General features: G+C 39.9%; 1 protein-coding gene across 8 annotated transcripts in view; it reads right to left on the minus strand.

Moving 5' to 3' along the window:
• Positions 1-4,894: 4,894 nt before the first annotated feature.
• Positions 4,895-21,913, minus strand: part of ARID1B (AT-rich interaction domain 1B) — a 327,980-nt gene continuing 310,961 nt past the window's right edge. For 5 of the 8 annotated variants that reach the window (XM_084262563.1, XM_084262561.1, XM_084262566.1 and 2 more), the window contains 7 exons: positions 19,527-19,665; positions 18,042-18,214; positions 16,282-16,432; positions 13,599-13,695; positions 9,705-10,494; positions 8,749-8,879; positions 4,895-6,781 (listed from right to left, as the gene is read on the minus strand). In XM_084262563.1, the coding sequence (XP_084118689.1) occupies positions 5,072-6,781; positions 8,749-8,879; positions 9,705-10,494; positions 13,599-13,695; positions 16,282-16,432; positions 18,042-18,214; positions 19,527-19,665 (3,191 nt within the window). In that variant the 3' untranslated portion in view covers positions 4,895-5,071. Of the gene's footprint in view, positions 6,782-8,748; positions 8,880-9,704; positions 10,495-13,598; positions 13,696-15,196; positions 15,314-16,281; positions 16,433-18,041; positions 18,215-19,526; positions 19,666-21,913 lie in introns of all 8 variants that reach the window. The other 3 variants (XM_084262562.1, XM_084262560.1, XM_084262559.1) reach the window with 1 other exon arrangement.

Here is a 21,913-nt window from a genome sequence, read left to right on the forward strand (position 1 = left end):
TCCTTTGCCTTCCCTTCCCTTGCTCCCCTACATCTTAAAATATTTTTACTTTTTTTTTTTTTTAGATACCAACCACCAATGAAATGCCAAATTCCCCTAGCTTAGTTTAATTATTAATTTCTTTGGAATGATCCAAATGTAAAATAGAGCAATGCAGCAGGGACATAGGACACTATTCTTTCAGCTCTTTGTGTTCTGCCTCCCTTTCTCCAAATGGCCATGTCTTTTCTCCCTTTCCTCCCTCAGTGCATTTCTCTCTCCTTTCTTCAGACTTGGTAATCCTTAAAAAAAAAACCCATTCTGTGAGGGATGGAGGGAAAGTATTTGAGCATGGGAAGTGTAAGATTTCATTATGAGGAAACAGAAGGTGGGGAACTACCAGAAACTTCACAAATTATCCTGAGGAAAATGAAATTTGTGGTATGGGGCTGTATTCTAAAGCTGCGTAATTCCACTCTGCTACAAGAGTTGCTTTTGTTCTCTTTTTCTCCTGTTTCCACCTGCAGTTACTTGCCCATGACTTGGGAAGTAAGCCTTTTGCAGCAGGGACTGGATTGCTTTATGGGTTTGTATGTGGAGTGTGGTTTCCATGTATTACCAGCTTGATGGTGATAAAAATAGATGTTACCCCTCTCCGGAGATCCCATCTCAAAATTTGAGCCTGTGATCCTATTTAAAACACAGAACAAACTTAGTTCTGTGGTAAGTGTTAGGGTATTTGGGCAATGGGTGCATAGTATTTCTTAGGTACACCAGTAGTATGGCTATGTGCAGAGTGAGTAGCCAACACACAGCTTCTTGGAAGGGTGAACTGCTTGTGTATAACCTCAATTCACTTCCCCCATTCTGGTTCGGTTTCAGGTTTGCTTGGGCATCTGCACTATGGGTGATTGTGACTCTTCTGGTACAGGGGGCAACAGGGGAGATCATAGGGCTGTTTTTCTTTGCTTCTAAGTAACACTGAACAGCAGCTTCAGAATGAGAGTGAAGCACAATGCCATGGGACAAACAAACCTCCTCCTGCCTGGATCTATTTTTCATGGAAGTGTTTTTGTCATAAATGACAGCTACACTTGATTCCTTATTACTAAGAGGTGTTTTCCTATTATTTGTAAAATAAGATGTGTACCCTGCATTGCACTGCAAGTGCTGTATTGGAATCATTTATGTGCAAGACAAGCATATGCTTTTGCTACAGTATTTCTCTGAGTAAATAAACCTTTCACATGGATGTATCCAGGTGAAAAATGTAATGGTCTCACAGCAGTGATGTAGGGCACAGAATTCACTGGTGGTGGTGTAAAGTTGAGAAATATTATGGAAAAGAAATTGCAGGGGCTTTTGAGCTTGTGCATGGATTTTTCTTGTGCATCCTTCCTTTTGTGTAGTTGAAAATGTGTTTCTGAGCAGGATGGTGTGGGTTTTGTTGGTTTTGTTTGGTGTAGCTTTTTTTTGGTGGGTTTTTTGTGTGTGCATGTTTCTTTTTTTTTTTAAGGATAGTGTAGGGAATTATGCTAACAAGAAACAAAGCTGTTTTTTCCTGCTAAAGATGATAGGCATCTTTCTTTTAATTCCTTAAGTAATTCTAGAGGCAAGATTCAGGGACTCCATATATTTCACTGCTCCTCTTTCAGTCTGTAAGCAATTGTTTACTTGGGCCTACCAAAGAAACAGGTAGTGCTTATATATGTGTTTGATTATTGCCTAAAATACTAATTGGTTGCTTTTCCCTTAATATCTCATTGCAGTTTTAGAATTTCAAATATTCCACCTCTTGATAGTACTAGCCTGAGCTTCCTTGCAGGGTATCTGTGATCACACCAGCACAAATATTTAGAATTTTTTTTTCAAAAATGAAACCCACAGTACCTCTTGTAGGAACAATCTTAGCAGCAGCTCAGACTTTTTCAGGATTTAGTCAGAACATGCTATGTTCACAAGTCCAAAGGCTTAAGAGAACATTTTAGGAGAGGTGAAATCATATGTGGACTGCTGAGGGAATGGGAGTTCTTATACTTTGCCTTTCTTCTGATGAATGTGCTGTAACACTAGCCAGGGATTTTGACTGTTTACTCCTCCCTGCTGTAGCACTGTAAAATCGTGTGCAGGCAGAATCTGTATTATTAACCTTTCCTTCCACTCTTCCAGTTCCCCAGCTAGTTCTTGGCCCGACTGGAAAAGTGGTGGCAGTGTTGTTACATATGGACATTGTGTGGCTGGCTGGTGGCTTTTTCCCTCACCATGTTGTTTAACCAGGCTCGGAGCAGTTCTGAGTAACGTTAAGGTGCTGCCTCTGACAGCTCAAAGTGTTTTGCCATGTGTGTAGTTTCCCCCAGAGGACTCTGGGTCTGAATGCTGAAGAGAGAAACTAAGTGTCCTTTCTTGTCCTTGACAAGGAAAGGGGGTGAGTTTCGCTCAACAGAGGGTTTATTTAACAGCTTGCCTTTTATCTGTGGGGTAATACCAAGCAGTAAAACGTTAGTAAGAAATAAGTTTAGTAGAGGCTACTACTTCCTTGCTGCCCAGTATTAAGCTGTAAAAAGCATCCCTGAAATATGCCTCCTGTGATGAAGTATAATGCGTGGGTTATAATTCACCACGTATTTCTGAATGCAGAGATATGCAAGAGAAAGACCGGCCACTGCAGCAGGTGATGTAGGAGGGGAGAGATTACTGACTAAGGAAAGCTAGAAGGAGAAATTACTTTTCATGACACTAGGGAGTCACGTTTCAAACTTATAATTGTATATACTTTACCTGCCTCTGAAATTCTCTTACGTATATTAATGTTATAGCAATCTATATGAACAAGATGGGCAGTATGCCAAAGGGGGTTGTAATTTTCAAGTACTTCCATATTGTTATTGGAGAGGGGAGGAGGATATCCACTAACAGTGTAATTATGTGGCAATTCCAGGGAAATTGATTATTATTAGCTTTTTATGATTACACTAACAAAGTCAATGATCCAAGAGGAAATAGCAAAAATTAGTGCTTGAACACTATTCAGCAACAAGATATCACCAGGTGAGAGTGGATGTATCTGAATCCAGATAATTCCTGAAACTGAAATGGCCATCTCCCACCAATTATAACGATGGATGTGCTCTATTAAAGCCTGATGCACTTTAATGGGGGACTCCCAGGATGAGAGGCCATGTAAGTATGCAATGACACATACAGTATCGAGAAGTGGGTGGGTGTTTATTCTAAATACCCACATCACTGGGGTATTTGCACCTTTAACCAACAGAGAGTATTACAGGTAGTGAATACAGATCAATTTCTTCAAGTTGGTTATTGCTGTAACAAAATCTTTTGTCACTTTTTTTCTAACATCCATCTTCAGTCCCCCAAACACAGCACGGAGACTGGGTACCTGCATAGTCAGAACTATCATTTGCCAGCCATGTCTTCCCCTTTGAGGCTCCGTGGTTTTAGAAATAATAATTAAAAACACTTCTCTGTGATGCAAGAAGGCTTTTCTAAAAGGAGAGCAAGTTGCTGCAATACAATAGCATAATATTTTTGAAGGTCATAATAATAAAGTAGGGGAAAGAGAATAATCATTATTGCTCTTTCTTGTAATTAGTTTGCTTTTCGATATCTCACACTGCAACTAGAACATTATTCAAGAACACCCATCACAGTGCTTAACAAGATTTAATGTACATTTATTCTTAACATGTGGAACATATAAAGATTTTATACTGAATAAATGAAATTCATTAAGCCAGAGGAAAAGGAGGAATTTACATCAAGTTTTTTCTTTAACTACATTATCTTGAAATACAAATGCAGATTCTTGTCACTGAAAAATCTTTGAAGTTGTGTTTCTTCCTTTTTTTTTCCTGTATATATATTTTATTTTTTTTTGTCTGTAGACTGGTAACCATTTTCTTAAATCAATCCATACGTAACCATTTCCACACCTTGATTTATAAAGCAAATTGTGATCGGCTGCTCTCCCGAAATAGAGCATGACTTTATACATACAGAAACTTGTACATTACCCTCAGTTGTTGGTTTTCTGTGTTGGGTTTTTTCTTTTTTCTTTTTTTTTTTATTATTTTTTGGAGATATGGCCCAAATGAAAGAAAAAATAATTCTACTATCACTTTGTAGATACCACATCATGAAAAAGAAACTAAAAACTTTGTACTAAAAAAAAATGAGGGTATGTTTAATGTACAACTTCTATATACATCACGGCCCTTAGGCAATAAAAAAATATTTTAAAAAATGATTAAAGGAATTGTGAAGAACTGTCATTGTGGAAGGTCAAAAAAAAAAACAACAACCAAAACCAACAGATGTAGATAAGACAGTTCTGGTGAGGAAGCAATTGATGTTTATCATCAGGTTTTTGTTTAAAAATCCTTTAACTTGACTTTTTTTGTTTTGTTTTGCTCCTAGCCTAAATGCAACCATTTCTCCTGAGGAGAAACCAGTATCGTTTTGTATTTTGACTACTGACTGACACCCTCCTTGATCCCCTACACCTACATCACTAGAATCATCTTCTATTGCACAGAGCTTTGGGTGATGGTATACAAGGTTTTTTTTTTTTATTTTTTCCTTATTTGAAAAAATAAAACACACAGGAACTTGGTATGTTGGTTGTTTTTCACCTTTTTGTTTCAAACTGGTGAGATTTTTTTTCCATCGTACAATGGTTTGCCATAACATTTTTTTAAAAAGTCACTAGTTCGCTTCCCAAAAAATATGCAATACAAACATGGAAAAGAACATTGAAAAGGATAATCTATGGAAAAAAAAGTGTGACCTTTGAATGTACTAGACAGCAACTTTGGTTAAAAAAAAATAAAATAAAAAGATGTACTTATACACATAGACAGCAAATATTAATTTTCATAACTGTTCAAATTAATAATTTCTTTAATTCCCAATTGGTAAATAGTGAATGGGGCAGAGGAGCAAAGATTCTTTTTTTTTTTTTCTTTTTTTTTTTTTTTTCCTTCTTCCTACGTTGGATAAACAAGAACAGAAAACAGCCAGTTATATGTGACCCTCTAATCTCCACTCACACATGCTTGGCTTCTCACTTATGTCATAACTGCCCAATCTGAAAAAGTACATCACAGATGACAGATGCAACCAGAGAGTTCAGGACAGCAGATATTGAGATATCCAGCAAACGACCCTCGTGCAAAAGGAACTCTGAGCGGTTCTCATCCACTCTAGCCATGGCCAGCAAGGCCTTGGCTGCCCTGCACATCATGTCTACGCTAGGTGGCTCCAGAGGTGGAGGCTGCATGTGCATGAGGTTATGCTGGCTCTGCTGGTACTGGGCCATAGTGACCCCATCCTCCAGGAAGCTTATCAAGTTTCCGATGCTTCCCTTCTGCACAGCTATTGCCCTTGCTGCTAATGTGTCCCCCTGGGCAAGGTTCGATAAGAGCGCCATGGACATTTCTCGGCAGACCGGGTTTTTGCGGTCCCCAACGTACCTAACTAAAGTAGCGTAGAGTTTCTCCTGACGACTGAATGGGGGGGTGGCCAAGATAAGGTCCACGTTATTGTCCTGGATACTGAGCTTACACAGGGTCTCCAGCACAAGTCTCTGAGGCGAAAGAACCGAGTTGGGCCCCACGGTTGGAAAAGGATCCTGTGCCTCCGCAGACGGGCACACCATCCAGTGCAGCAAGCCATCCAAAATTGGCAAACAGATGCTTTCCGTGTAAGCAGACAAGTCTAGCTGCCCAGAAATGTTGGCTAATGTGACCAATGTATTATCCCTCAAGACCTCGAGGCAGTCCCACCACCACTCATCCTTGCTGCAGGCCACCCCTTTGTCCTCCTCTTCCTCTTTCTCGTAAGTCTGCGGTGCTCGCTTTCTTTCTGGATGCTCGTGGTGAAGAAGGATCAACTTTCCCAGGATCAGCACCAAGCCTGGATGTTTGGACATTTCGGTGTCATTTCCAGGCACGAAAGACAAGCTACGGACGATATTTGACACACAGATGCAGCGTTTGGCCAAGGAGTCTTGCCAGTGAGTTATGGTGCATAGAGGAGTCTCATCCCGGCTCCTTGGCTCATCCTCTAGCAGTTTAATATTCCGGTGGCTTTTGGCTTGATGGATCCCAAAGGGAAATTTACTGCTCTCTGTTTGGGAACCAGAGTTTGAGTCTTCAGGCAATGCTCCTGGCCGAGCTGAGAGGACATCATCAATGGTTGCTGTTATACTTTTTTCTTGTTGTTCCTCAGATTCACCCTTCCCCTCCAGATCCTTCTTTTTGCTTGGAGAGTTCAAGGGAGGAGGGGCTTTCCTGCGTGGAGGAATCTCCATCTTGCTTTCGAAGTGAGTCTGGATATGCTCAGTAGTGTCACCACCACCAAGCTGCCAGTGGAGAAGTCCACTATCAAATTCCTGAACACGTCCAAGTTTGTCAGATCGGTCAACAACAAATAGATTATTTTTCTTTACAATCTTTATTGGCAGCTTGTCGAATTTACTGGCTTGTTTTGGCCTCTCACTTGGATCAGCAATGGCACCAGGAGTGGAAAAAACAATGCTCTTTTCTTCTCCTTCTACCTTTTCATCCTCCCCGTCCTCATCTTCATCAAAATAGTCAATACATTCATCATTCTCCTCTTTTCCAGTATCCTCTGCCAAGGACTGGCTATCGTCTTTCTTGGCTGCTTTGTGATCAAGTGCTTTGTGGCCTGGATCTCCCACTTCATATTCCATAAGGATTCCAAAAATGTCAATCAGGCATTTTCTAAAATATTCTACTAAAAGCTCAAGAAATCCAGACAACTGAGGGGAGAAGAAAGAACATGAAAAAACCCAGGTAAATATTTTTGTCTGCGTGGAATTTTATTAGGAACACTGTTGCATACATCTGTGAATATCTTCCCCCCTCCTGCTGTGGACTTGTGGCTAGGTTTAATCAAAGGCAATTTTCCTAGCATCTTTCAAAACTGTGTTATGTTAAATGGCTCCATTTGCTTAAACTGTAACAGCTAGGAGAAGTGCAGAACTTTATTCTTATGTCTCCTTTTAGGCTAGAGTAGACATCTAGCCTAGCTGTTCTGTCCCCTTGGATGTGTCTAATAGTATTCTTCATTTACTTAAGTTTCTAACTCACTTAGTTTTTCTGATTTGTTATTAGATACCTGAAGTTCACAAATCATCCTCTTCTCTTTTGTCTCTCAGTCTCTAAAACCGGCTCTCCTGTAGGAATCTGCAGTTCAGGGTCCAAGTACTTCCATCCTAGATAATTATCCCATCTCTACTGCAATAGTTGCATTTTTGCCTGGCAATATTTAAAAACTGGTTTTGGAGCCTGGTGCTGCAAGTCAGTCACCCTTCAGAAACAGTTTTCATTTAGGTTTAATCCTCTTAATTAACTTGTAATCACTTTCTTATAGAAAGACAGTAGTTGGTCTTGGTATTAATTTACCCTCAGTGGCTTTAGTATTAAAATTCTTTGCTGTCATCATGTATTCAGCCTGATTGCCTAGCTTTTAATATTTTTTTTAATTGTGGGCTAATAGGTTTTCAGCAAAATTTATCTTTTGTCATTCTCTTACAATTGAACAAACTCTCAAAGAATTAAGAACAAACTGATGCTTACGAACTTCAGGAATTATTCGTCATTGTACAGTCCTGACTGCCATTGGAAATAGCATCCAAGGCAAAAGTAACAAAAACTAGATGTATTTAAAATATGCCTGGTATGCTGTGCAACTTGCACAGGGTGCCTTAATGCAATTTTAAAGAGAATTCAGAGATTGACCTCACTTAACTTCAAACACCAGCAACAGTTACACACCTAACCTAATTGTCTAGACTCCTTTTATAGTCAATGGTCTTTTACTGGTATGATTCATCTGACCTATTTTAGATCTCTACTTCAGGATGAGATGAATCATGCTATAGATATTCCTAGGTCTAAAGTTAGGTGGGATGAAATGTACCATTTGTGTCCACATTTTTTTAAAAAAAGGTCATTACATTTAAAAAATAATGAGTTACACTATTAGTAACCAAGGATTGAATGGAGCAGAGACACTGAATATTTAATTTGTACAAATTTTACATGAAGTGCATTATCAGCATGCCATCTAGTACCACCATCTAACAGCCCAATAATTACAGCAGGACTGAAAAATGCTGGAAGGTAGTGAGGCAAAAGCACCCTGTTAAATCCTGTGTTGCTTGCATTCTGTGGACAGACTTGGGATTTTAGCCTTTAAATTGTCAGTCTGATACTTCTGTTCCAACTTTATTTACTGGAAGAAACCAAACAAAAATATGCTATTAAAAAAATCCTACAGCTTAGTATGGAACTACTGAATAAGACAAGTAGTCACCGAAAAACAAGAACAAAGGAATTTAATACAGTTTTGCAAAACTTTTTCTGGAAACATGAGTTAAGCAAGGTAACAGCGTATTGCTGTTTTCTGGGATTGTCCTTGTACTACTGTGAGTGTGAATTTACACATTAGTCTGTCGACAGTGCTAAAATTCTTATATACACGTTCCTTTCTCTGAAAGACACCTTTCTTTCAGGTTTATTATTTCCTCTATTCAACCTAAAGCACTCTCTTGTTGATGTTACCAACAATAAAAAAGGCAAGTTTTGCAATATTTATGTTAATTATAATGAATTTTAAAGGACTTTAGCATTTTTGTAGGAATCTCATTTTGGTTATATATATATGTGTGTGTGTGTGTGTATATATATATATAGAGAGAGAGTATACTGCTTTCCCACCTACCTGGGAGAGGTTGAAAGTAGCAACAGTACTGTCATCATACAGGAGAATATTTATAGTGTCTAGCGCCCAAGTACTTTCAGCCAGAAGACCAGATTTAAGAGACATCATCACTCTCCAAGCCTCAGGAGTTACTGGAGAAAGAAAGGAGGAGTAAAACAGTATTAGTGCATCCTCGGAGCCTGTTAATGAATTCTGAAAGATTAAACTGTGACATTTCAAGGATGCAGAATTTAAATGAAATAGTTTTTGAAACACTGGTTAAGTCCCTGCCTTTTGCTGCTTAGTCCTGTTCAGTTTTTCTGTACCTGCTGCTCAGCCTTAATGATGGAGAGTATCTTAACGCAGCCATTCTTCCTAATTGTACAGTCTTAGAGGTAAGTTGACTAAACAAAAGAATTGATAAATAAAGGTAGAATACTCTTGTCAGGAGTGGGGGAATTTCAAGTATGAGAACTTGAACACATTAAATGTTAACAGGAAAACAAGAAGATACTTGGGAAAGAATAAGGGGAGAAACAAACATGGCAAATAATATGGAATGGATAAATGGGCTGTTCAAAGCAGAACACAGCAGAGGCAGAGACATGGCAGAACAGCATGAGCTTCTGTGGAACAAGAACACAGAAAGCTTTGCTCAGTTAAATGTTGTTTTGGTGATTTAACAAACATTCTGAAGGACTTTTCAACACATATAATTTGGAAATCTGAGGCAAGCTTCGTTTTTAATATATTTCTGGACACCTCAGGTGTCCATATACAGTAATGCTTTTGTTTCATGTCAGATTGCCTGGGATGAGTTTTACCTATCATCCTCACAGAGGCTTATGTTATTACATTTTTACTGAAGACACATTATAGTTATCAGTGTTAACTATTTGTCAAAGTACTTAAAATGTAAAGGAAAAGTCCCTTTCTCCCAACCTGTTTAGGTGTTTGGCTTTTGTTTTGATGCTTACCAATATCTTTTGAGGTAATCTTTCGTCTTGGTTTTAAGACTGGTTGGGATGCTTCTACAGAGCCTGGGGGGAAGGTAATTTCTCGCCTAATTGGTGGCGGTTGGGGTGGAGGTCCTGTGACCTGTGACACTGGAACTGTGGGTATAACTTTTTGCATCTTCATTGAAGGTAGGAAAGGAGACTTGCTTGGAGACATACGGTTTTCCAAAGAGCGCTGGAAGGATGCTGGACTTGGAGCTCTAGAGATGTGGTTTGGCATAGAGGGTGGTGTCTGGTAGGATGACTGAGGAGGTCTAGTGATAGGCTGCATGGAGGCTGAGGATGACATATAAGAAGGCTGACGTTGGTTGACATGAGAAGGCCACTGACTCTCGTGGTTTATCCTCTGGTCAGGTACCATCATATCATCAGTGCGATTCATCCCTGGATACGGTGGGGCCTGTGCAGGGCCTCCTGGACCTTGCCTATTCTGGTAAGGGTAAGGCATATCATTTCGTGTTGGCCACATGTTCTGTTGAGGACCTTCGCTGGAGGATGATGACTGCATGGGGCCACCAATCATCTGGGGTGGAATTCCATGCTGCTGCATTTGTCCTGGGCCCTGCATCCTCTCCCTATTATATGGATACGGATACTGTCCCTGCATGGGCCTCCTGTCAGGCCCCGTGTAAGCGTTGCTGTACTGGTTATACATTTCCTGTTGCTGGTTGCCATACTGCATGTTATACATATCCCCTTCATGACGCTTGGCTGGAGGCCCATACATGCCATCCATGTGTCGCTTATAGTTCTGAAAAAAAATTTTTGGAAAGAAGATGTGTCACTTTTACTCCACATACAATAGAAATGTACTGGCTGAAAGCTCATTTTGAAAGCTGAAGGCGCTTTGTTCTGGAGGGATCGGGCTGCTTCCAGAGTCAGGCACGCAGTGCAATGGTTAGGCTTGATCCAGTGCTTTCTCTTTAAGCCTCTGTTTTGCTGAGCTTTTAACTTGTACTAAAAGGGAACCTATCCCTGGGCTAAATTTTCTCATGCTTCCTCTCATTTTCTCCCTTTCCCTTTTCTATCTGTCAGATTAAATGCCACTGGTCATTTCAGACATGCATGAAAAGGTAATGGCCCTCACCAACTAAAATATTTTCACTTCTTTTTTATGCTTTAGTCTACTAAGAGGAAAAGTCTTACAAAAATTCAAAACCACTCAGTGAATCTTTCAAGGGACAAGCACTGAATAAACTCTTAAAATAACAAGATATGCTGCAAGCATGCATGTCTGGAACACTGAATCTTACAACAGGGCATAGGCTACACACAGTATGTTTATTAGCAGGAGAAAACATACTGCTGCATTTGCTACTCTGTGTAATTCCCAGGAACATGGTCCTGTTTGGGAAACCATCCCTCTTCCCAAATCATCCTAATCACAATTTACTGTGAGATGATTACAGCAAATGGTCACATCAAATGTTCTGTTTTAGTTTATGCAGGTTCTTACCCTGCTGATCAGTAATGAATTAAGCAATGTAACTAACAGCTGCCACCTATGGTTTATTCCCTCTTTGTTTCTCACCCTCTGATGTGGGAATGTTGGGTGAGGTAAACTCTTTTACCTTGTGGGGAGCAGAGTTGCTTTTAAATCATACAAGCTTGTATGTATTTATGTTTAAGACAGCAGAACAAAAAAAATCCCAACATGTTGCAGTTTGAGGGGAAGGTGATAAGGTTTGCAGTCATCCTTAAGTTCCTGTGGGAGTTTGTTCCACAGTTCAAACCACACTGAGTGCTCTGAAGCAAAAAATGTGAATTAAATGGGTGATTTTTGAATATATGATCTATGGTAAATTCAAAGTTATGGCTCCCCCGGAAACTGTAGCTCAGTCACACTGCACAATGTATACTAATGTACTAGAATTAAGATCAGATAAAATTCTGTATCTATTCAATACGGGTCAGTTAAAACAGCTCTGGGATTCATAAACTCATCTTCCAACTTTGGTGCACATAAAACCACAACTACTGTATAGCACTGAAGTTGTGGGTTTTTTTTTTTTAAACTTGCTATAGAGCTCTCTGGCTATCTGAGAAATACCTATTTTCAGCCTTACATAAACTACTTGCTGTAGTAAATTCCACCCTTGGGGCCAATTTATACATTAAGAACTGACTTGACAGTTGCCACACCTAGAAAGGTGGCTTTTGTTTTGCCAGAGTGACTAAGAGCGCTTACAGTAGACACTTGGGAATGGAGCATGTGCCTTTTTAAAAGCACTTCAGTGCTCTTGTGTATGTAGTGGCAACATGCCTAATGGTACCCAGTGCTGAGGACAATGATGCACCTGAACTCCCTGTTCCATGTAAGGGTTCACTGGGAGACTGAGGCTGCACAAAGTGAGACTTCACCAGGGATGTGAAATTTGGAGACCTCACAGAAGACGAAAAGACACCACCACAGGTCACTGGCTGCTGCATAGTAGCTCTTGGCGTAAGAGCATTTGTACAGGAGTTGAAAAATCTGTCTCAAAGTGCTTCATTAGCCCCAGGAGTTCATGCTTCAAGCACCTCCTTCCCCAATTGTTACCTAGCCTTCAGGTTGTAGATAAAGCTTTGAAAGGGTCATTTTTCACATTCTTTTTGTACCACTGTAGTGTACGGCTTAGGAAATTGAAAATAAGCTAGTGGCAACCTAATCTCCAGCTAAATGAAGAAGTGGAATCCTTTGGGAGTGGAAGGAAGAGGCTGAGGCCTTCTTGCCCTTCATTCTTCATTGCTTTTTTGCATTAATGCAGTTTGTATTCAAGAGCCATTGTACAAAGCACATAAACATCACAAAGGACAGGGCCAAATTTATTTTTACAAGTTATAGCTATGTCCTTGCTTAAATGAATTTGTAGTTAATGTATTCTTTGCATATGTCAGCATGGCATATCACAAACTGTTCTGTTATATATCCCTGCAATTTCACTGCAACCTAAGATCTCCTCTTTGAGGTTCACCTCCTGTCCTGAATTTCCTAGTAAAATTCTGTCCCAAACTGAAACTGGCTGAAAACTAGCCTGTATTTTAATTTTTGTATTACTAGGAAATGCCTCCTGTTTTGGAAGGTAACTTCAATTACTGTATAGCTAGAAATGAATTAATAAAACACACAATGAAACTCTGATCCTGTTGAAGTCAGTGGAGTTCTGCTATTGACTTCTATGATGGGATTTTGCCCACGAGGTATTAACAATACACCTACCGAAAAACACCCCTACCCTTTGTTAATATAACTTGTATTTTCAAAGTTATTACACAGTTAGGAAGACTGGAATGTATAAATGTTTAAACTATTTCTAACACTAATACTGTCTCGCGTATTTGTAGCATATTATTACTAGAGATAACATGTGAGGAATGTGCCATCCGATCTGTATTAAAGATAGGTATCTCATATGGTCCACCAAAGCATTCTAAGTAACCGAGACTGCTGCATGTTTTACTTTGTTCCAGTTTCTGCTGGGTTCACTTAGCTTCATGACATTAAGTTAAGGTCCTTCAACCTGCCAGCCAAGCAGCTCTCCTAGTTGTTTCTGGAACTGAAGCAGCATCACTTTACTAGCCTACGAATTATACTTTCCCAGTCTGCTGGTTATTAACTTGGGACATTCACTTGATACACATCCAAAGCCACAGAACATCTGTTAAAATTTATGATCTTCCACTGTAACGAACACAATTTTCTATAGCTGCATATACACTGCTTACCCATATGGGCTGTGATTTTGACCAGAACTGGAGCGCTCCTCTGTGCCAAAAGACATATATTGTATAAACAGATATTTGAATGTATACAGAATTTTGGGGTGACATTTACTAACAAATGTAATGAATATAGCTGTTTTCCCCCTCTCCTACCTGCTGTTGTGGATACATTCCAGGTTGATGTCCTCCGTATGGTGGCTGTCCTGAGGGAGGTCCTTGTCCTGGATACTGCTGCCCATAAGGTTCATGCCTAAAATGAAGCATTCAGATCAATTTAGAGCTGCTGGAATTTCCAAGCCACCAGGTAATGCAAAGTGCTCTGATGATCTTGCACCTTGAAGATATTTGCCATTTGGAAACAAGGTGAAGATACTGTGTGGCATGATCCTGAGCTGCCTGTAGAAAGCTCTGCTGAACCTGCTAGTGGAAGGAAGGAGATAAAGCAGATAGAAGAAAGGAGGTGTAGCGAAGGTGCAACAGCGGGCTGTGGAGGTAAGCAGTCAGGGATTAGAACAGGGTCTGGTCAGCAAAGAGGTAAGAAAAGTGGCTGCAGGGAACCTGTATTAAGTGGAAACGCATCTGCTCAAAGGTTGCAAGTCAAAATTTTTGTGTTTTAATGAGTCAGTCTCCAAGCATGCTACCTTCAGGATTTTTAAAGAATGTTATCAATAGTTAAATGCCAATTTAAAGTGAAATCATTATTTTAGTTTGATGATAGTGAGAAAAAGCGAGTATGCATTTCATCACAATATGTAACATTTAAACAGCTCATTACTGAATAAAACCAGCACCCATAATTTTGCTAATGTACATGTAATTTTTAATTAAAGCTACATAATGGAGCATACACATAAGAAGCAGAGTTGTGTTGCACTTGGAAACTTACCTGTGGCCTTTAAGGCCTTTGTAGAGCACTACAGTGCAACTGCAATATTTTTAGCACATCTGAATGAAATTTAGGTTGCTGAAATGAAGTTCTCTGAAGATATTAAGACTGATAAATAATGCTGTATTGCAGACTAACATGACAGCTATTCCTGTCTGTATGCTACCAGTGAGAATGTGTCTACAATTCAAGCATAATTATGGAAGTACTGTATCTGCAAGTCTTGGAGAAACAGAGGACTGGGGAACCTGATATGTTGAGAGAACTAACAGGGCCTAATTTTTCCAAAGGCATAGAAAACTCACATGTTTTGAGAGCTGACCAGAGTGAAAGTGATAGCTGCTCAGTATCTCCTAAAGTTATGACATGGGTGGAGAGAAATTACCTAATGCCAGTTAAAATAACAGCATAACTGAAGGGGACTACAGTTGTCCAAGATGGTACGTGCAGTAAGATAAACCTGCACAGAGGTACATGTACATTTTGCATAAGGGAATGCTTTCTAAATGTTCAAGTTGTTACCCACAGGATAACCACAAGCTAGGTGACGTTGTGGAAGCTTCAGAACTGGTCTCAACTTATTGCTGCTCTGGAGAACTTGTAAAAAATACGTTCAGTTCAGTGTTGGCAGGAAGATACACAGAGTAGTATGCACACTCCTTATCTAATATCTCTGATTCTATGGCTACATAGTCAACTGATCCACCCAAGAAACTGAACCAACAGTAAAAGCCTGAATAAGAACAGACGAAACAGAAGTAGCACACCAGGAGGCCACATATTCTGTCCATGTGCTCTCACAGAGGCTGCTAGAACTCATTGGCTAGTTATTGCAGGTATTACAAACAGAGAAATCAGTGTTCACCTTTGCTGGCCAGGGTAACGATTAGGAGAGTACATGCTTGGGTCACTGTTTGAAGGCACCATGTTGCTTTGACCAGGTGGTCCCATACTGCCTTCAGGACCCAGCCCATGATCCGACCTAAAAAATGACAAAGGAAACCTCATTCTGTAAAAAGCACTTATTCTCTAGAATTGCTCACAAAATAAAAGAAAGCACGCCCCTTGAAGAAAACAATTTCTTGGCTTATCACCTTCCACTGGAACCTTTACTCTCACTGAATCCCCAGCACTGTGACCTGCTAAACAACATGAATACACTTGTGTTACTCTACACATCTACTACCTCAAACTACTGCTGAAAACTACTCTGCCATTACATGTAGAAGACCCACACTGCACCACTTTGGCTACCATCAGGAAACAAAGGGTGATGCGAAAGTACATAGCCTAATGAAAGTCAAAACAGGAATACAGCCAGAGCTGAAAAACCTGCCAAATACTTTGTATAATCCAAACATTTCCAAACCATTCTGCTTACTATACCAATGCTTAGACATCAATAATTTTACTGATTTTTTTCCCCTCATGTCTTTCCTGGGATAAACAAAGCAGGACCAAATTTATTTTGTGTACCTAACGAGGGTTGTGAGGGACACACTGCAAGACTGGTGTCCCTACGGCTCAGACAACAGTCTTCAGACTCTCCAAAGGCCATCCACTAGCAAACCACAAACCAGACCTATCTAGGTTGTGCATTTTGGTTTTCATAAAAAGCCCACCAACTACTGTTTAGGTGAAAACATAGCCAGAAGACCAACTCAAGTGCTACTTGATGCCATCACAGCGCAAGACAGCTGTCAGACACACCCTTGTGCTGATCTCCTGCAGCTTGGGTGACTTTTAAGGTGTGACAATTCCTCCTTATTAGTTTCTGTGAACAGCTAGATTTGGTCATTACCAATAGTTTGACTCCCAGTGATTTAGCAAGGTGCTGCAGGAAATGTAGGCTGCTATGTTCTCTGCAAGATGCAATGGGAAAATGAGAAGGGGAGAGAGAGAGGATCACTTTCACTAATGGGCTTTACTTTTTCCTGAAGGTTGACTCACCTCCTGTCATAGCCGCTTCCGTAAGAGAACTGCTGTCGCTGGCTCATGCTCATGTTGGACATTGCTCCAGATGGACTCTGGTTATACATATCTTGTATTCCACTGTTAGGCATTTGTCCAGGGGTCATGAAAGGCTCGTTGCTTCCAGGCACTGTAACAGTAAGGGACATCAAATAAATTATTCTGGATGTTTGAAGATATCTTTCTATTAAGTGATGCATTTTAAAATAATGTTCAGATCCCTAACACTGCCGAGGAGAATTAGCTGGTGCCTGACAAGCTCTCCAGGGCCTGATGAAAACACATGAAGCAGCACCACTACCAGGATGATGGATATAATATTAAGGAGCTGCAAGCGAGGAAAATAATCTCATCCTAAGGAACTGAGCTCATAAGGCACCAGGCAGCTTCTTCCCTGTGGTCTTCACAGCTGAAGATGAACATACTCTTGTTCTTTTCACCCCAGACAGTGCTAAATATGAATGAACACATAAAGATTACAAAACAGATGAAAGCAAATCTCGTAGTTTGGATCACCAAGCTGTCAGAATCAGGCTCTTCCTTTTCCCAAAAAGGCCTCATACACAGATGTATACCATAATTTAGTTATGGAAAGGATACTGTATCCTAATGCAGCTTCTTGAGCAGGATGGGCATGACCTGGCCATGTTGACCACTATTTATCAGGTATGAATTCCCAAACAAAGAGAGGAAGAGACCCTATCCTTTAGTCCCTCATAGTAAATACTGAACACAGGCGATTCCGTTTCGACAGGATAAATGTGAAATGTATGGCAAAGTGCAATAAACCCACTTAATCTCATGTGGATATAAAACCTAAAGTGAACTGAAGGCAGCGAGGCTTTTCCCTTACTCCAACTGTGTTATGCTAGTTTCCTCAGTCCAGGCTAAATGACATAAAGGGGAAGTTAAAAAAAATCGTAACTCTCTCTTCTAAAGTATCTCCACACTTCATTGTTTCCCTGTTTTCTGCACATCTTCCTGTTCCTCTTGCTCCCTTTTCAGTTTCCACTTTCTCAATTTCACCTCCTCCATCTGTTCTCTTTGCAGCCATTGTGAGCCCTGCTCATGTTCCTTCCTCCCACCTTCCTATATACAAGGCGTGCAAGATAGATGAATTTTAAGCACATTTTACAATACCCACAAAACCATCTGTAGGTTAAATGCCCAAAAGGACAAAAGTCAGCTTTGACATTCATTTGACTTTTTGCTTTCTAAAAATAAATAAACCTTGAGTGTGTTTATCACCTTTTGTCAGGGGCCATCCAAGAGAGAAAAAAACCCAGCTTTCCTAGTCTGAAAAAATCACATAAGCTGAGACAGAAAACATTTGGAAACTTGCTGAGTTCCACACAGTGAAGTCATAGTTCAGCCCTGCTACAAGCAGGCATGTTGCTTCACCACCTCACATACTAAACACTACAGTCCAGCACCTGATCTGCAGAGGACCTAACCACCTTTGGGAAACATACAGCCTTGTGTAAGGTCCAACCCTCGGTCATTTCCTGAAAGGTATTCATACGAGCACTTTAGGATTCTTTGGAGTCTAAACCAGACAGTATGACTGAGATGGGAAAATATGACCAGACCAGAATAAAATATAATTGCACTGACTCTCCCCTTTTGCTACAAGGATATCATTTACCAATGGCAGAATCAGCGAAGTAAATTCTCAGGGCTACATCATCTTGATTACACAGAAGCAGGAAAGAACACTTATGCTCCTGCAAAAAAAATACCTTTTCTCATTCCACCGAAAGGATCTTTATTGGGCTCATATGGCATCCTTCCCATCATGTCTGGCATGTTTATTCCCTGCTGGTACGGTGCGTTTGGCGTCATGGAGTTTCGCTTCGGGAATGCCGAATCACTTACGTCAGAAAAGGGATCGTGCACACTAACCGCACTGTTCCTAGCGAACGAGGAAAAGGAGGCGTTAGCATCATCACGTATTCGTAAGAACTGTGAAAACAGACTGGACTCTAATACACTTAGCCCATGGTGCTGGGGCAGTGATCAGTGCAGGAAGATGCAGAAAACTTTTACAGTGGACAGTAATTTAAAAACTCTACCCACTTCCCCCCCAGCTTATCTGGCTACTTACTCTAAAGATCAGGGATTTTAAACGTAATTCAACCGTGCGTGTTTGTATTACTCATATAGAAGTCTAAACCTTTCCGAAATTACACTAAGCTGCTTGCCTCACTACCCAAGGCAGTGAGCTCCACAGGTTCATCATATGCTGTGTCAAAATAATATTGCTTTTTTATCAGTTTCATATTTATTACCTTTCAAATTTACCAAGCACCCCATTGTTCTCCTACAAAGACGAAACAGCAACACTTGATTTACCTCCCAAATACCATTTACTGTTATGGAGAGGCACTAACCTTTATGGTTGCAGCCAGCTTTATTCTAAAGCTCTTAAAAATGTAGCTTATAAAATGGAGTTTCCCTGATAACTATCAGATTTATTCTTAATGCAAAATAAAAGTTTTTACACAGTGGAAGAACACTCAATCTCAACTACAGAGGATTAAAAAAATTCTTGTGTAAGTTTGGAGTGACTCTGTACAGAGTTCAGAACTCCGCTAGGTTCTTGCTGATGTCCTGCTGGAGTTCAGTGGGCAAAGAATCCTTAATGAACGGTGAGAAGGCTTCACTTCAGATTAAGCCAGTTTGTGTGACTTATAGAACATTGACTTTTCACAATTTGAACTTAAGTAACAGCTTAAAATCACACAGATTTTGAACCCATTGTATTTATTAGAATACTTTTCTAATACTTAACAACAACAACCTACACAGAGCTGAACCAAGCTCCTTCACCTGCCTGTTCCCTTATTGTTCCACCAGTATTTCTCTAGAACCCATTCCAGTTTGAATTCCTCTTTCCTGCACGTGAATGTCTGGACCTTTATACCAGAGGACAGGGTAAGCAAGGAAAGGAAAGTTGGGGCTCTAAGTTGGAGCTGCTGGGTTCCTCCTTCCTCTTCATATATTCCCATGCATCCCTTTGCCCTGGTGCTTGTTTGATCCTTTTCTGGTGTTTAGAAAGCTAATGCAATTCCTACTCATCCCTCCCTTTCCCTCTCTCTTTTAAGGGTCTGACCAGTTCACTGGAGAATCAGATCTGTGACTGAGCAGCTGGGGAAGGGAAAGACTGACTTAAACTGTTGTAAAACTACAGCACAACAAAAAATGAAGCGAAGTTCTTTTCATACCTGCCACCCTGCATAGGCGTCATCTGTCCATGAGGTGTTGATGCTGGTGTTGGGGGCTTCAAATCGCCTGGCACTTCTGTCATGGAATTACTACCAGTAGACTGTGGAGTCTGTGGGCCTTGCAAGGAACCAGAATTAGCTGGGAAATCAAAGAAAAAGGAATTATTAAAAGGCAGCAGCAAATTCCTGTGGAAATAATAATCATCAAGGAGACAAACTGTTTCTTTCCCCCATAAGCCTGCTCACACCAGTGCTTATACCACACATTTCAGCACTTCCTAACTTCACACCAAAATCCTCTGAGATCAGGATATGCTGTGCAGTAATAGCCATTGTCTTTCCTAGAACCATGAATTTAATCTGCTGCCTGAAGCAACACAAACAGAAATCATCAAGATGAAGGATCATTTAAATCAGAGGTCAGAGATACAAAGTTAATTGTCTACAGTTTACAACAGAGTAAATGAAGGTTGTTCTTTGGCACAGCTTCTTTATGTAATCACTATCACAACACATACATTTATAAAGCAAAATTCAGCCCGAAGCTTCTCCTCACATATTTAAACTGCTATATTAATATAAATTCATCATCATTTATCACTAAAAAGCAGACATTTCCATGGTGAAACATGGCATATGATCAGTGGCGCACTGCAACCCCATAGCATCTTTGAAACAGTGTGGCAGAAGATTTGTGTTTAAGTAATGCAAAAGGCAAACTGGGTTGAAAAGTGATCACCAAAAGCAGGATTTGAGCAGGAGGCTATAGCTAACACCCCAAATAAAAGCTGTAAAAATAGCAATGGACATCTTAACAAAATAAAGTTAGGTTTGTTGTAGAGCATATGTAACAAGAGCAGGTCAATTCTGCAAAGCACCTACTTCATTTGCAAAATTTCTATGTTGAGATCTCAGAAAGTGACAGAGCATCTGCACTACTGTCCTCATTAACCACAGTAAACAGCTGTTTTCTTGATCCAACAGCTTGATCTTGAGTGTAGAAAAGCCTCTAATACTCTACTCTGATGAGACTGAGCTGTTATAAAGGCATTAAACGCCCTTTATCGTATAGGCTAAAGATAAAACACATACAGACCAGTCTTGACAATTAAGACTGTGAATCAACTATTTCCATATGACTACTGAGAAGCACCCCCAACCCCAAAGATATCATGTAATAGTTTCCTGATTTAGAAGATGGTAAGTTGGAATTAGCAACAATATCTAAGCCTTGGGTCTGATTTGCCTTGCAGCAGAAATTCAACTCAAGGAGAACCTGTAGATTCGAATCTTGAGATACAAATGGGGAAAAAATTACCAACAGAAAGAATTCACAAATCTAACAGACTCAGAAAGACATGGCTTTGGCTTGAGAAGTCCTTCTTTTTTATGAACTGTCATGTAAGCATTTTATAGTGCCTGACTATCTACATTCAACAACCAATTAACAAAACTTTATAAATTACTGTTAGAGGGAAATTTGGAACAAGCCGTATGGGCTTTTCTACTCTATGTGAAAGAAAGAGTAGTTTATAATTGACTCAGAATCCTAGAACACTCATCATCTTGACAGGCAGAGCTTGTTTTTAACTGAAGAACACCTTTTTTATATGTGTTTCATTTATATCTGTAACACATGTTCCACTATCTGGAAATCAGTCTCAGTAGCAAGTGCATATGTAAAATCCACATTGTGTGGACCACATTGTTCTTGTCCTCAGCTTTCTGAGGCATGTTTGGATTATGTTCACATAGTAATGAGGTTCAAAAAGTTTAAGAAAAGCTCTCTGATTGCATTAATACAGTAACTACAACATTTACAACGACTAATTCTATAGCTGACTGAAGGCTCTAGTGACATAATAAAACAAAGCCATATGCTAATACAAAAAACCCCATCATGTTCACATAAAACGAGCCCTTTGCATATGTGACCCCTGAGTGAGCCAGGATCATTCTCCTGCCCTTGAGCTCTAAACACAATTCTAGATTACTTCTAAAAAGCTTGAAAGCATTTCTGACTTAAGCTACATATTGTCACATATCATCTTGTTCTATCAGAACCATGTATGTTAATGTCTTCGTGTACCCAAATACTTACTGTAAAATATTATATTGCCTAACCCTTCGTATTTCTCTGATGGTGGACTGTGAAGCAGCAATTAAGTTCTTCTCTATTCTACCTGAGCAAGACCTTAATTCATATCTAAAGCAAACCTAAAGAAAACAAGTGAAATATTGAGGTGAAGTATTTAGGGGACGCACAAATACAGAATCGTTATTATGAATAACAAAGTTCTTTATACAATCTTCTTACATAAGGAAAGGTTTAAAAGCAGAAAGAAAATATCCAACTGAGAAGGTACACGTGAAATTTCTAGCTCCTG

Source organism: Gallinula chloropus, assembly GCF_964237585.1.
Source record: "Gallinula chloropus genome assembly, chromosome: 3".
NCBI classification, from domain to species: Eukaryota; Metazoa; Chordata; class Aves; order Gruiformes; family Rallidae; genus Gallinula; species Gallinula chloropus.